This window comes from Anas acuta, chromosome 22 (assembly GCF_963932015.1).
Source record: "Anas acuta chromosome 22, bAnaAcu1.1, whole genome shotgun sequence".
Classification (NCBI taxonomy): Eukaryota; Metazoa; Chordata; class Aves; order Anseriformes; family Anatidae; genus Anas; species Anas acuta.
In genome coordinates, this window is record NC_089000.1 from 1,284,509 (window position 1) to 1,299,476 (window position 14,968).

The following is a 14,968-nucleotide window of genomic DNA, read 5'->3' on the forward strand; positions in this document are numbered from 1 at the left end:
CTGATGGATCTGTGCCTGCCCTAATTTGGGGGGACGGGAGCAGATAGCCAAGCCGGAGCTCGTGAACAACCCCAGGAGCTGCTCCGTGAGGGTTCTCATGTGCGCTTCGCCCTGGCTGGGTGCTTTGCAGTCCCTTCCTGCAGGCACGTGTGTGACTGCAAGGAGTAGGAGGGGAGCATGAAATATCCCCCCGTGGCGTCCTTTCGAGCTGACCTTTTGCATTGAGGAGGTGCAAACAGGTGCCCGGCCGAGCGGAGGCATGAGGCGCTGCTGTCGCTGCTGCTGGGGCACGTCGCTGCCTTTATTTTGGAAGAAGCAGCCAGCTTCGAGGAGGCAAAACCAACCCAGTGAGGAGGATGAAGGAGCTCGGGCGAAGCCGCGCCGACCCACGGCCGCGTTGCTCTCCCCGGGGGGGACACGCGGGCGTGGATTTATAGGGCAGTGCGTTTAATGCAAAGCTGGGGGAGAGCGTGGGCAGGGTGAGCCCAGGGCGCGTGCACGGCTCCAGCCTGGGGGCAGAGGCAGTTTTATGGGGTGCTCTGCTTTGGGATTGCCAGGGATGAAGCCTCCATGTTTTACAAGGCACTTTTGGGGGAGAAGAAAGGACGGAGGGGGCTTTTTGCTGCTTTCTCACCCAGGTGAAGGTGTTTGTAGAGCCAGCATCATCGAGTACTGCTGGGTTTTATCAGCTTTCAAACCATTTTTTCTGGTCCAAACCATGCTCCTGCCCTTCACCAGCCGGGACAGGGGATGCAGAGCCTCAGCACAGCCTCACGGGATGCTTCCACCGTGCGGCATTACGGCTCCGCACCAGAAGGAAGCAAAAAACCCTCATGCAAACAGGAGCGGGACTTGATAACTGGTTCGATGCCTTCCCCTGTTGCAAGTAATTAGGCTGACAAGGCTCTTAAAAGTTCCTGCCTGCAATTACGCATGCAGAGTAATAAATAAGGTGTAATTACCGGCTTAGGGAGATTATCAAACTTTCCTTGACAGAGTGGCGGCGCAGGATGGGTGAGAAGGGAAGCCCCGTGGGGTCGGGGCTGTTGTGGTGTTCTGGGGGTCGGGTCTTGCCCCATCGTGGCTGGAAACGGCCTGAAAGGACCCATTGGGGGGAGAGGGGAATGAAAAAACCCAAAACCAAGCTCGCCAATGTGCAATTCGATCTGACGGAGAGGCGCAGGGGGTTCGTGTGCCCTCAGAAGGGGCTGAATTCGCCCCCCCTCTCTGAGCCACTGTGCACAGGGAGCCTTAATGACAGCCTCTCGGGACAAGGTGTTATTAGGGAGAAACACTCAGCTCTGAATGGGCCAGATGGCTTAAAACTGAAATTCTTCTTATGCACGGGCATGTCAGCGCTAATAGCAGGTGGAGGAGGAAGAAGAGGTGAACGTAGCTGCCACCCAGCAAAGATGGGGTGCTTGGGGCTGGAGCGAGCGTTGCTGTGCCTGGTCAAAAACGCGCCGTGACTAAACCCGAGTCTGTGTGTGGAAAAATAAAAACACCGCACCAAACCCAACACAAGCATGAAGTTTCAGCTTCGTGGCTTCTTCCTTGATGGATGCGATCTGGGGCGGGTTTGGGGGGAGAAGCGTGGCCGCGGCGTGGGGAGGAGAGCACGCTCGGGAGCCCTGTGCCGAAGCCCTGGTGCGCGCTGGGAGCCAGAAACCACCATCCTCCGCCTGCTTCCAGATTACAGACCATAACAGCATGACCCCGTGGGGATGTAGGTGTGTTCCCTGTCCAGCACAGGGCTCAAACCAGCTGAGCAGGATGCGGTGCCAAAATCACAGCAGGAGGCAAGCTCAGCACCGTGCCCAGTCTAAACCAGCGCGACCAGCGGCCGCAAGTGGGAAATCCAACTTGCAGCCTTACATAATGATCTTCTTCGGTAGACTTACAGGCGAATTCTTCCATGGGGGATGCAAGGAGCTCACAGTGATTCTGCTTGGCAGCAGCTTTATGAATTTTAGGGGCATGTGAGCCCCTAAAACCCTCCTCTAGGATGTCTCAAGAGCCAAAACGATTCGCAAATCTATGCACATCGTGAGTTTGGCTCGTGATGGGTTTCAGCACATAGAATTTTGCTTAAAATCCCAAGCCAAGATCTTGGAGAGGCTGGAAACACCGCTAGTGTTCCCCTCTCTCGAGCATCCTGCCCGCCCCAGCAAACTCTCATGATCTTATTAAAGCTGTGCTCGCGTACGAGACACGGTGCTGCTTTGCTGCTGCAATTAAGGTCGGAGCCCTTTAATGTAGACTTGCTCGGAGATGTTTAAAGCAGCTGCCGTGGCGCTGGTTTGATCTCACAGGGGAAGGTGCGTGCAGGTGGTGGCTCCCAGCTTGCCTCTCCCCCAGCAGAGGACGTGCAGCTCGGTGCAATGGTGGGGACCAGTCCTCCTCGCTCTGCTGAGCCTGTCCCAGCTCTTTTGGGGTCCTGCTGCAATGAGGACTGTGCCATCACTGTATCACCCTGCCCCTGTTGCAACGAGATTCGGGATGAACCACAGCGGGGTTGGCAGCGTGTTGGGCCAGCAGTGATGGAGTTTCCCCATCTCCCTTCTTGTCTCCATCCGTGGGACATGCAGGGCTGCTGCCGCCTCCATCCCGGGTTGGCCCCGAAGCTCCTTCCCAGAGGAGCAGCAAGATCCATCTCACCCACTTTTCCTCTTTGCCGTCTAGCGAAGTCTCCTGGGATCGCCTGGAGAGAGATGACTATCTCCTGAAAGCCATTTCTTCCAGCGACCGGGGCATTTCCCGTGGGAGCTTCACGCGCATTAAAAAAAAAAAAAAACAATTCCCCAAACGCCGCATCCAAACAAAACACCTGAGAATCCCTAATTTCCGCGGAAAGCCTCTTGCCTTGTTTGGCTTTCTTTTTTCTTCCCATCCCTGCTTGCCAAATAACCAGTTTTCCCTGCACCCATTTCTGTCCGTGGCGTTCATCAGGAGTTGTTATGAAGGGAAGGACCAGCCTGAGCAAACATTTCCTTTTGCTGCTGCAGCGGTGAGTGCCTTCTGCAGGCATTGCCCTAATGGGGTAGCCGAGGCCGTGAGTCACCTGTAGAGAGCCCGCGTGGAAAATTTGGGTTGTTTTAAAGAAAATGCTTCATTTTAATGATACCGTGTATTATAATAAGCCTAAACTACCATCCTGCGTAACAGGAGGGGTAGAAATGTTTAATGCATAAAGCTTTGGAGTCCTTATATGGAGCTGTAAGGGAGGTGAGGGAAAAAGGGGAGAAGGAGCCCCGAAAGGGCTGGCTGCTGAGCATCCAGGGCAGGGCTGTGCATCCCCACCCCGTCCTGCCCCCCTGTGCCCCCTCCCTGGCCCCGCAATTGCTGCCTGGCCCTGGGGGCTGCCTTATCGCCCGCATCTGGCGAGCGGGGCGGCAGCTTCGCGGGTGGTGGAGGTGGAGACGGCAGGGTCCCTGGTCCACCCCGTCATCGAGGGAAGGGAGGAAGGAGGAGTTAAATTCCCCTGCCTTTTAATCCAGTCATGCTGGTTCACCTACAAAGCCGGGCAGCCAGGCAGCAGCTTCCTTCACATGCGGCCGCCGTCCACGGCACACCATGCCCCAACGCCAGGTCGTGAAGATGTCCACCAGCCGCGCCAGCTACGGCGTCTGCGTGCTGGGCACCGAGGTCTTCCTTGACACCCACCGGTAAGGCTAGAGGGGGGGTCAGGGCACCGGCGAGCATCCCTAGGGATGATGGATTTTAGGGGGAGCCTAAAGGTGTTGGGTGGATTTACTCTTTGCTTGTAAGCGATGGGTGTTAAGGGGAAGATCTCTGAGCACGCATGGTTTTCATCCAAGCTTGGTGCACGGGGGACGCGTGCCCCCAGCTCTGCTCCAGGCGCTGCCTCCCGTGGGGAGGTGTGCCCGAAGGAGGGATGTCGGCCCCAGCAAAAGCAAGGCGTCGAAGCGTAGCCGAGCAATGACGATGTGCAGGCAAAGCCCATGCACACCCCGGCTAAGTGGGATCTATTTCTGGCTGCGAGAGCATTAAGCAACAGCAATTCAAGATGAGCAACTTGTCCGGAGCTAAACTGGGTTAAAGAACAAATGTGTGGCTCAGGCAGAAAAAATCCACGAGCGGGTTTGCACAGGCGACGTAACAAGAAGAGATTTTTCTGACGTTAAACACAGGGGTTGCTTTATTGGCCAGATATGAGGCTGTATTTACCCTCCTGTGACATTGTCATTATTTAATAAATCACGTTTATAATGATAGCGGCTACAGGCTGAGCCAGTCGGTGCAATTATTTGGGTTGTGCGTTGGAGCCGGGCCAGGAGGTGCTGACGTCCCCCCGATGGGGCTTGGACCCAGCCTCAGCTGCCCTCAAAAGCATTTCATTGTTACCTTCAGCCAGGTGGGAATACAAAAACCCTGTTATTTGCATTGTTTTTCTCAATCTGAAGTCACAGCAAGCATTTAAGCATGGGGCCCAAGTCCCGACACGGGCTGATTTGGCTCCTTGGTAGCAAATCTGAGCTTTGGTCCAAAAATACGTATGGCAGATGCTTTTTCAGCATCAGAGCCAAAAAAAATAGGAGTCCCTTCATGCCCACAGGGCACTGGTGGGAGCGACAGCCCTCTCCATGCTGGGGGAAATTCAGTCATGGATGTTTCAAGCTTTGACCATGGCTTGGTTTGGTTTTGTTCAGAAAACCAAATTTCGTTTTCTGAACTTGGTGGGAATCTCGCAGAAGCTTGTGTCCCCGTGGGGTGATGCAGAGGAGCAAGGGCTGTGAAATCAGGGTGAATAGACCCAAATTTGAGATGTCATAGCATGCAACAACGTGCAGGTAGACTTCAGGTAGTCTTGCAATGTTGCACACTGGTAAACGCGTGGGGTGACAAGCGAGATGATACTTTAATCTCCCCATACAAGCTACTGCAGGATCTGGGGCTGCCATGCCAAGAGCAACGCTGGGAATAAATCCCTTCTGCGCTTTTTTTCTCCCTGCTAAAATTTACTACCCTGTCCCTTTTCCGCGTGCGGCTGGGGAGGCTGGCTCCCGATGGCAGACAGGTTGGAGCACTCGCGCACCCCGGACGGAGGTGCCGGGGCTGTAATGAGCAGGTAGGCTGCACTTCAAAGGCCAGGGATGTCATACAGGTGGGGTGCAGGCTCTCCACGCTCGGCTTTGGGTTCTGCTCCACTTTGGGCATCTCTCAGGTCAGGGTATGCAACAGCAAAGAACCAGCTCCCCGATGGGTGACAGCCCAATGTGGTCCCGCTCTCGGTCTGGGTTTTGTGCTGGGATGCTGACGTTTTGGGGTTTTTCCTCCCGTCAATGAAGGAGGTTGGGTGCCCCAGCTTCAGAGATGTGCAATCTGGGCTTAACCACGGACGGACGTGCCAGAGCTCCAGTGGGAGCCCTGCTTGCTCAACAACGCCACAGAGATAATACTCGTAAAATTCAGACGACACATTTCGTCACCTGGAGATGGTTTCTTAGTCCCTGGAACCCAGCTAAGGCTGGATTTTAATTCCAGGAAACCAAGTTTAACTATTTGGGTCCACTGAGGACAACAGGAAAGACAACTCATGCTCTGTTTCAGATCTACCCCCAAAGGTGCCACGTCATTTGATGTCCATGCCACCTCTGCAGTTACGGTCCACATCATCCACAACCCCATGACAAAACCCATGTTTAACTCCAGATGGCCGCTGGATCCTGATATAGAGGTTGTAGTGACCATCGATGTCACCAGCAAGACCGTCAACGACAATAAGGTTAGTTCCTTTTTTATGAAAAATGGAGTCAAAATTTACAGGAAAGCAAGGCAGACTCGAGCACTTCCAAGCAGTGCTAACATCAGCCGTGTTTCCTTAGAATAAGCTCAGAAACCCAAACAGAACCGTGTAACCATTGTGTACGAAAAATGAAACTAAGAAGGAGAAGGAGATGACATTTTGTGCCCTAAAAAAGAGATAACAGTGGTTGCAAAAGCCAGTGTCAGAAACTCCATGCCTGGCCAAAAAAAATAAAAAAATAGTCTTGCCTTGGCTTTTTCTATACCAGTTTTTGCGTTGAAGCATGCAGAAATTGTTTGGTTGAGCTATGATTAAAGGAGCAGAGCTTTGATGAACCTTCCAACACCTTGTTGTATGGCATTGCCGGGTCAACCCAACGAGTGGGAAGACCTACTCAGCATGACGGGACACGGGGCATGACGTGGTGGTGTCTTCGCAGGTTAAGATTTCATACTACGGACGGGAAGAGAATGAGCTTTCGGTGGCTTGGTTGTATCTCACCTGCGTAGGTGCGTATGATGGCAACGCTTGTCCCAACGCGGCCAGCCCTTCCTGACGCCGCAATCTCGTTGGGTTCAAGGGCTGGGAGGTAACTGGGGGGTGCCGACTGCCCATCTGCAATGTGCAGTGATGGTTTGGGTGTTCACGGCTTATGCTGACAAGCAGGAGGGAAACAATTAAAATGTTATTGTGCTGCCTTATATGGTGCAAAAAAGACGCAGGCTGGGCACTGTCCCCACCCAACGCACGCAATAAGCAGCCTCCTCTGACCGCTGAGATGATTTTGCTGATGGAAGGGAATCCAAAGATGACCATGTCACCCACCCTTCACTGCCGAGCCCCTCCTCGACCTCCGGTGCAGCTGGTGGAGAGGAATAGGCACCAAAGTGTAGTTGTCTGACCTATTTCAAGAGTTTAGGATGAGATGAATCATTCCCTTGAAATGCCTATTTTCCTCTGCTGACTACAAAGGGAGTCTAGACAACCAGTCTGGATGCAGAGCCTTCCACTTGGATGGATTAATTACCCTAAATTTGGGATTTTCTGAAGCACTCACATGATAGTCAGACCTGTGTCCTCAAGTCATGCACTTGCCTGCCAAAATTGCCCCTGAAGAGGCTGATGGTTTCCCACATCCCATGGACTCCACTGGAGCCATCCAGGGCCACCGCTGTCCACAGAGCTTTGACCTTACAAAAGCTCTTTGCTTGCTTAGATTTAGGACTTCATTGCCAAAATTACAGGCCCAGCTTCTCCATGTGCTCCTCTCTGCATCAAGGAGAAGGCCAATATCTGCTCCAGCGCCCACATTTTGCTGTATATATCTCCTTCTCTCCAACGCAGTGGATATGTGTCTGAAGATAGGCTTTGCACAGATTGATGTAGGATATAGATGAGATCTCTGGCAGACCTCCAGTTTGGGCCCAGAAGAGCTCTCTAAGGGAAATCCTTCTCAAACTTCACATCACCCCTAGCAATTATACAGTGTCCACTCACCCATGGTGAAGGCACTTTCGTGCCTTTGTCATGTTTAGGCCTCATGAAAAAGTGCTATGGTCAACACGCAATTGGTGAAACCACAAAAAAATGCCGTGAAGTGGGTACGTCCCTGCTGGGGGACCCATGACGGGAGAAGACGGGTGGAGACCAAGTGGGGAAAGCCTTAAAAAAGCTGTTGGGTTGCTCTTCTAGTGGTGTTTTGTTGGCAGCGTTGGGTCTGGAGCCACGCTGGGACATGAAGGTGGGGTTGGCTGTGGGTGACTCAATGCTAGCACCGGGGATGAGCCCAAAATGTCCCCGAGAGCTTGTTCCCATGCTGACGGCTTCCTTCTCACTCTGATGTTTCAGACATATCCCTGGACGTGGATGTGAGCCGTAATGGCAGAGTGAGGAGCAAAGGGAAGGACAAGGTAATGAGAAACGCTGCGTGGCTTTGGGCGAAGCGTGGAGGGTAAATGCGGGGAGCTTCTCTTTGCAGCCTCTTCCCTGCAAATCTCCAGGAGGGAGAGGGATTTGGGTGGTGTCTGAAACAGGGAAAATAATGTGGCAAGTTCTCAGCCTTCTAATTGAGGAGGAAAACACTTTATTTTTTTTTATTCTGTGCCAAAATCTCCTTCCTCTCCAGTCCAGCCCCAGGGATAGTACAGAAGAAAACACTTTTTTTTTTTTTTTTTTTTTTTTTTGATTTGAAACGTGCCACTAAATGACTCATCTGCAAGTTTTGCAAGCAGCAAGAGATTTACCCCCTTGGCAAGAAATCTGCATATGCCCAAGCACTTACGCCCGGGTAATTGTCTGCAGCCAGATCAGCAGCACAAATTGTACATCAAGATGAGATGCGTTTCTAGAAATGGGATATTCTCTTTCAAATGAGGGCTGGCAGATATACTCTGGCTCGTTAGAAGATAAGATCTGTTTGAAATAGTCCTTGCTGACCTGGCTGGAAGCTGAGGTTAGGAAATTCGGTGGCTTGAAAACATTGCTGCCCTCTCCTCCCCAGCCCTGAGTGCACTTTGTGGGATCTCCTCCGAGCATGGATGTGGCTGTAGGGTTTTCCCAGTCCACCCACTACTGGGAGGAGGCTGGGAGGGAGAAATCTTGCTGGCTCTGCTCCCATCCCCGTTGGGTGCTTCTCCTCCAGGCCAAGTGGACGTGGGGTCCGGATGGGCAAGGTGCTGTGCTGCTGGTCAACTGTGACAGGGACAGCCCCGGCGCGGTGGGGACAGACAGCGGCCAGGTGGACATACGGACCAATGCAGGTAGGACATATGGACCGGGGCAGGTAGGGCGTCATCCGCAGCACCAGGGGACCTGTAAGGTCACACCGGGGAGCTTTGTCTCTTGCGGCACCTCCATCCTTCTCTCTCCTGTCTAAGGCGCCATTCACGTGTCTGGCGATGGCGAAATGGGTGGCAAAAATATTATCTAGTGTAAGCAGAGCAATTAGAGATAGCAACAGCATTACCTGGTTCCCCATTGCAACAGAAATTGGCTCTTTTCCACATCTCCTTCCCCATTTTATTTTCCTGGACATCTCTATAAAATCTCTAAGCGTCATCCCATCAGGTTTGCCCTATAAATCCATGCACAACCAGAGACTGCGTGGAGAATAATTAGCAAAGCGCACAGGCAGTGCTGGAGGCTGGAAACCTCCCCACATCCCCTCTCCTTTTTGCCTTCCCCCCGTAGACCTCCAGGACATGTCCGTGATGCTGCTGCGGACTCAAGGTCCCAGCAATATCTTTGCTGAGTACCAGCTGGTCCTGCACGTCCCCGAGTCGGACGCAGACAAAGTGCGTGTTTTCCATGCCATACGTGAGTATTTCCTCCTCCCTTCCTAGCTATCCAGGCCAGCCCATCGTGACCCTGGGGTGGGCAAACCCTTTATTTTATTGCTCGCTCTGGATAAGGGCTGCGTGCCAGCGCTTGCTAGGAACACTTGTTTATCCCCAAAGTTCCTCTGCACTTTTAGAAGATGAGGCTATATGGGGAGCTTAAAAATTGTACAGGGAAAAAATAATTAAAAAAAGAAGCTCTGTTGAGTGGGATTGCTGAAGTTTTGAGAGCTTCACAGGCAGGTAACCCCCCAGTGGCTGCTGGTACCTCTGCGGCGCAGGCAGAGTCCCAGGCGCCAAAGCAGCCCCATCTCGTCGGGCTGCGCACTTTGCCTTTGAACACCCCGGTTGGTGGATCCCAGCAGTTCCCTGCCGAAAATCAGGTCAGAGGAGCCAAGTATATCATTAGATGCTTAACTTGAGACACGCACCTTGAAAGGGTTTGACCTGAGGGCATAGAGTCCTCTTTGTACAAGCAGATCAAGTGTGTTCCCCAGAGAAGAGCAGGCACACCCGCTCCTCTGCAAACCACGCTGGCATCAGCCACCTCCTCGCTGGTGCCTCTTTCCAGCCCTCTGGATGGGGTGGCCGCCCCGTGCCGGGCTGGCTATTTCGGTGTTTCTGCAGGGAGTGACTCACACCCCCAGTACAAACCCGTGCTGGGGCCGGGTAAGCTCTCCTATGTGCTAGACCGTGTCGGCAGCGGAGAAAACACCTTCTACGTGGAAGGGTTGGCTTTCCCTGATGCGGGCTTCTCCGGGTTGGTTTCCTTCAGCGTCAGCTTACTGGAGGTCCCCCATAAGGTACGTGGGGTCTGCCCCGTCCCTGTCCCATGCAAAGCACCTGCTGGGGTTTTCGACTGCTGTTCTCCAGCATTTTGCCTCTTGCAGTATTCACCGGGCACCCCGATTTTCACGGATACAGTGGTTTTCCGCATGGCACCCTGGATAATGACGCCCAACACCCAGCAGCCTCTGGAGGTTTTTGTCTGCAGGTAGGAGGGATGGCACCCCATCACTCCCCAGGCTTGGGGACTCTCCAAGGAGAAGCTTTTGACCCTTCCTTGTTTTACGCATGCCGTACTGGAGCCTAATGTTGCTGTTGGTACCCCTCTGGCACCGCTGCGCTCATTGCATCCCCAAGGAGAAGGTTGAAGGACGTTCTCCAAGAGCAAACCTCGTGCACAGCTATTGCCCAGTGCACCAGGGATGAGAAATGCGCGGCGTGGTTGGGATGAGAGGTCTTCTGTGGTCCCTCCTTACAGCCTTTGCTCCTTCCTCTCCCTCCAGCATCAAGAGGGGCATAAACTCCAACGATGTCTTTCTGGAGCAGCTCCAGGCCCTGTTGAGGAAAGCCAACTGCAAGCTGACCATCTGCTCAGAGGTCGAGAGCCGGAGTGACCGCTGGATCCAGGTCATCCCTCGATGCTTGTAATACGCGTCTCTTCTGGTGCTTCTTACGGGCTCACGGGGCACGCAGGGTGTTGTCCCCACTGCTGACACCCCGGGAGGGATGAGCTGCGTTGCTCGGGGGAAACACATGGATGCTAAGAAACGAACTGGACAACCATGAGCTAAAAGATGGGGAAATGCTGCTGGTGGTGGCAACAAGAGCGTTGCCTGGGCCCTGGGGACATTGCAAGAGGGACCCCATTACAAGAGGGACCCCATTGCAAGAGGGATCCCATTGAAAGACAAACCTCGTGGGGAATTGCAAGGGGGACTCCACGGGGCATTGCAAGAGGGATCCCTTGCAAGAGGGAACCCACAGGGTGTTGCAAGGGTGACCATGCGGTGCCTCGCTGGCAGGACGCCGGGTACGCGGGTGGGTGGCCACATGTTCCCCCAGCAAGCCCCAGCCCTGCTCTGCTGGTCCTCGTGGCTGTGAATTGCTCACGTGGAGGGGACCTGTCCCCGGCGCCGCGGTGGCGGGCAGGGCGTCACCCGTGGTCCCCCCGGCACAAGCAGGGAGCTCTGGGGTTTGGGCAACAGCCGAGTTGTGCCAGGATCTCCCCGTTTCCTGCTCCACCCTCACCTCATGCTTCGCCCAGATGGCTATCACCCCCAGGAGCCTTCCTCCTCCTCCTCCTTCTCCTCTCTTTCCCCAACAGGATGAGCTGGAGTTCGGCTACGTGGAAGCACCACACAAGACCTTCCCCGTGGTCTTTGACTCACCCAGGAACAGAGGCTTGAAGGACTTTGCTTTTAAAAAGATCCTGGTGCGGCAGGGCATTGCTAACTCCTTTCTCCCCCAAAATCCTCTCTTGGGGCCGGCAGCAGCTCCCATCACTGCTCCCCTCTTTTCCCAGGGCCCTGATTTTGGCTACGTGACCCGCGAGCCCCCTGGACAAGAGGCCTCCAGCCTCGACTCCTTCGGCAACCTGGATGTGAGCCCGCCGGTGACGGTGCGGGGCAAGGAGTACCCCCTGGGCCGCATCCTGATCGGCAGCCCCCTGCCCTGGTGAGACAGGAAAGCGTCAAAAACTGTGGGGAGGGACTGCAGCGAGTGGAAAATCCCAGGCTAACTCCCACAAAAGCACAATTTTCACATGCAAACCACGTTGCTGTTCCTTCTCCCCGTGCAAAATCCTTCGTGCACTGCTATGATTATTTCCCCCTCCCAAAATGTTGGTGCTTTCACTCTGATCCTACAGCACCCTAAGCACCGTGCCTATTTTTCTTGAAAGGCAAAGCAAGGGAGTTCAGAAAAGGGTAAAACCTTGAATAACTGGAAATTGTTTTTGCTCTGCCCTCGGCAGCAGCTGTGGGCAGGGAACAACAGCACCCTGCAAAGCCCGCACAAAGGCGGCTCTTAATCCAGATAAACAACAACAGGGCTGAGCCCGGACAGGATTTGAGCCAGGACAGCAAACGGAGCAAGCTGTGCTGCTGCAGCGCTCAGTGCCTCGCTTACCCGGACGGGAAAATGGGATTTTCCCAGCCTCGCTGGGGCCATAATTATCTCTTATTACAAGAGGTTTTAATTAATGTTTTCTCAGCCTGCTGCTGGCTGTCTAAGAAAATGTAGGGAGGGATTTGAGGCTCGCAAGGATGGGGTGAATTAAACCTTGTGCCCATTTCAGGGGGGAATGTGCCAAAGCAGAATGTAATGCACATACAGATATATACGGATAGGTGTGCATTTATTTATATACCATTACATTTATATGCAAACGTGTGTGTGTATACCCCTATATGCATATATCTATGCAGCAGTACAGTTATATGCATTTATCTTTGTAGAGGTACATCTGTATGTATGCATCTGTACACCCCATGCGTTGTGTTAGCGGATTAGCGGGAGTTTGGGATTCGATGATTCGCTTTGGCCGTCGGATCTGCTCCATTTCCCACCTCTTCCCTCCTGAAATGGTTACAAGTGGGCAGAAATGCTGGCATTTCCCATCAAAATGGGATGCGCCGGTGTGACTTCTCCCCTCTGTGTCGGGCGTTTTGGGGACAGATCTCGCCAAGGGGTGCGATCGCCTCTGTCTCCTCCTCCTCCTCCTCCTCTCTCTGTCCCCAGGGCCTCCGGCCGGCGGATGTCGAAGGTGGTCAGGGATTTCCTTTACGCCCAGAAGGTGCAAGCCCCGGTGGAGATCTACTCGGAGTGGCTGAGCGTGGGCCACGTGGACGAGTTCCTCACCTTTGTCCCCGCATACGACAGGAAGGTACCGTCCCTGCATCCCCAAGTGTCGCGTGTGGCATCCGCTGCTGATGCAGAAAACCCTTTATTTTGGCAAATCAGCAGAGAAAAAAAAAAACAAAAACAAAACACAACAAAACAACTTGGCTTCTGAGCAAAAGGCAAGGCCAGCCCGGTGCATGAATCTCCTTCCTTTTGGGTTGGCTTCTTGGAAAACGCTGAGTGCCCCGTGCAACCCCTGGGGCTGGGTTTGGGCACGAATGGGCTGGAACAAGAAAATCTCCTCTTTTCATGAAAAAAAGAAAAAAACACACCAATCTTCTGGGCTCACCCCCACAGGGTTTCCGGCTCCTGTTGGCCAGCCCCACCGCCTGCTACAAGCTCTTCCAGGAGAAGCAGAGGCAGGGCCATGGCGAAGCCACACAGCTCGTGGGTAAGGCGGTGGGCGAGGGCGCCCCGGTGGCAGCGGGTGCCGGCGGCGTCCCTCACCGCGGCGCTGCCGTCCCCGTGCAGGGATGTCGGGCACCGAGCGGAGGAGCATCGATGACATCCTGGCAGATGAGGGGCTGAGGAACGACAACAGGCACGTGCAGGTGCGTGGGGGTTTTGTAGCCAGGGGTGGATTTGGGGAGCGCCTCTGCTCGCACGTGGCTCGCACGGGGCAGGGGCCGCAATAGGGTCCACGGGGGGGGGGTTGTGGGTGTGTGGGGTTTGGGGAGGCAAATCAGGGTCCCTGCTCTCTGCAGCGCTGCATCGACTGGAACCGCGACCTCCTGAAGCAGGAGCTGGGGCTGAGCGAGCAGGACATCATCGACATCCCCCAGCTCTTCATCCTGAATGGCTCCCGCGCGGACGCCTACTTCCCAGACATGGTGATACCCCCGCAGTGCCCCTTCTACTCCCTCCCCACCGCCTCCTCCCTTCCACGCCCTCCTTTTTCACCTTTTGGGTGAAAAAAAAATGCTTTTTTGGTCCATCCGCAGGTGAACATGCTGGTGCTGGGCAGGCACCTGGGCATCCCCAAGCCCTTTGGGCCACTGGTGGCCGGGCAGTGCTGCCTGGAGGAGCGCGTGCGGGCGCTGCTCGAGCCCCTGGGGCTCTCCTGCACCTTCATCAATGACTACTTCTCCTACCACGTCCTCTCCGGTGACGTCCACTGCGGCACCAACGTCCGCCGCAAGCCCCTAGCCGCCAAGTGGTGGCACGTGGTGCCCTGAAGTGGCTGGGCAGGGGCTCCGGTCCGTCCCGATGGTGGATGAGGGTGGATTTGGAGCATCTCAAAATAAAGTGTTTTGCCGATATGAGCACCGAGGTGCAGCATTTCCTCGCGGCCCGTCCTGTCTCAGCTTGGTTGAAAAAGCTGGGAAGCTGGTTTTGTTATCAGAAATGTTATGTTGTGAGCGTGCTGCATGCGAGGCAGCAAACATCATGCTGCCTTGGGGGCTGGGACCCCATCTCACCTATCCTACAGCCCCTTGTCCCAGCTTCACAGTGAATCACCCCCCAGACTCCCCAGATCAGCCCCAAAATCCCCTCCCATTTGTTGGGACACCTCTTACCCCGTGCAGCACACAGGTGAAGCCCGATGCTTGCACAAAGCATTTCCCAGATGCCCATGAGCGCATTTCTTTTTCCCCTTTACGTTTACCCATTGCAACAGCTCCGTAAACATCCTCCTGCTGGTGCACCAACCCTTCCATGCACCTGACCCCGTCCCCTTTTGCAGCTGCTCCCTCCTCTGTTCCTCTCCGTGTTTTCTTTGCGAGCAGCCGCGGCGCTGCCCCGTGCCGTGTTTGTGCCCGTGGTCTGGGCCAGCAGGAAGTGGCAGCAGGAACCAAAACCGGCCCCGAGCGGCTCCGGCACGTAGCAGTGCTGACCTGGCAGCTATTGTGGGGCTAAAAACACTTTCATGGGGCAATTTTCAGGCTGTGATACATGGTGCAAAGCACCAAGAGGGTCACGCGTCCCGTTTCAGGGCCCTGGTTTTGGAAAAAAAGGTGATTTCTTGTCCCTCTAACCCGATTTTCCCCATGGATGGGGCTTGGCTGAGTTTCCCAACTTCCCCAGCCCCAGCACAGAGGAGAAATATTGAATTTCAGCAGCGCGTGACCCCCACAATGCTGTGAGTTGGAGGGGGACAGGTGCATCAACAAAGGCCTCTCCTACGCCCCAAAGAGGATTTTAATTAAAACAAAGACGGGCCAAACGGCAGCGGGTTTTG

General features: G+C 54.4%; 1 protein-coding gene across 1 annotated transcript; it reads left to right on the forward strand.

Moving 5' to 3' along the window:
* Window positions 1-3,455: 3,455 nt before the first annotated feature.
* On the forward strand, window positions 3,456-14,053 carry LOC137843342 (protein-arginine deiminase type-1-like). Its single transcript, XM_068658470.1, has 16 exons — window positions 3,456-3,665; window positions 5,572-5,746; window positions 6,207-6,276; window positions 7,616-7,677; window positions 8,409-8,526; window positions 8,957-9,082; window positions 9,730-9,905; window positions 9,993-10,096; window positions 10,392-10,515; window positions 11,213-11,320; window positions 11,411-11,562; window positions 12,628-12,772; window positions 13,087-13,180; window positions 13,261-13,340; window positions 13,494-13,619; window positions 13,731-14,053. The coding sequence occupies exons 1-16, from the start codon at window positions 3,574-3,576 to the stop codon at window positions 13,962-13,964; spliced, it is 1,986 nt and encodes a 661-aa protein (XP_068514571.1). The 5' UTR covers window positions 3,456-3,573; the 3' UTR covers window positions 13,965-14,053.
* The last annotated feature ends 915 nt before the right edge of the window (window positions 14,054-14,968 follow it).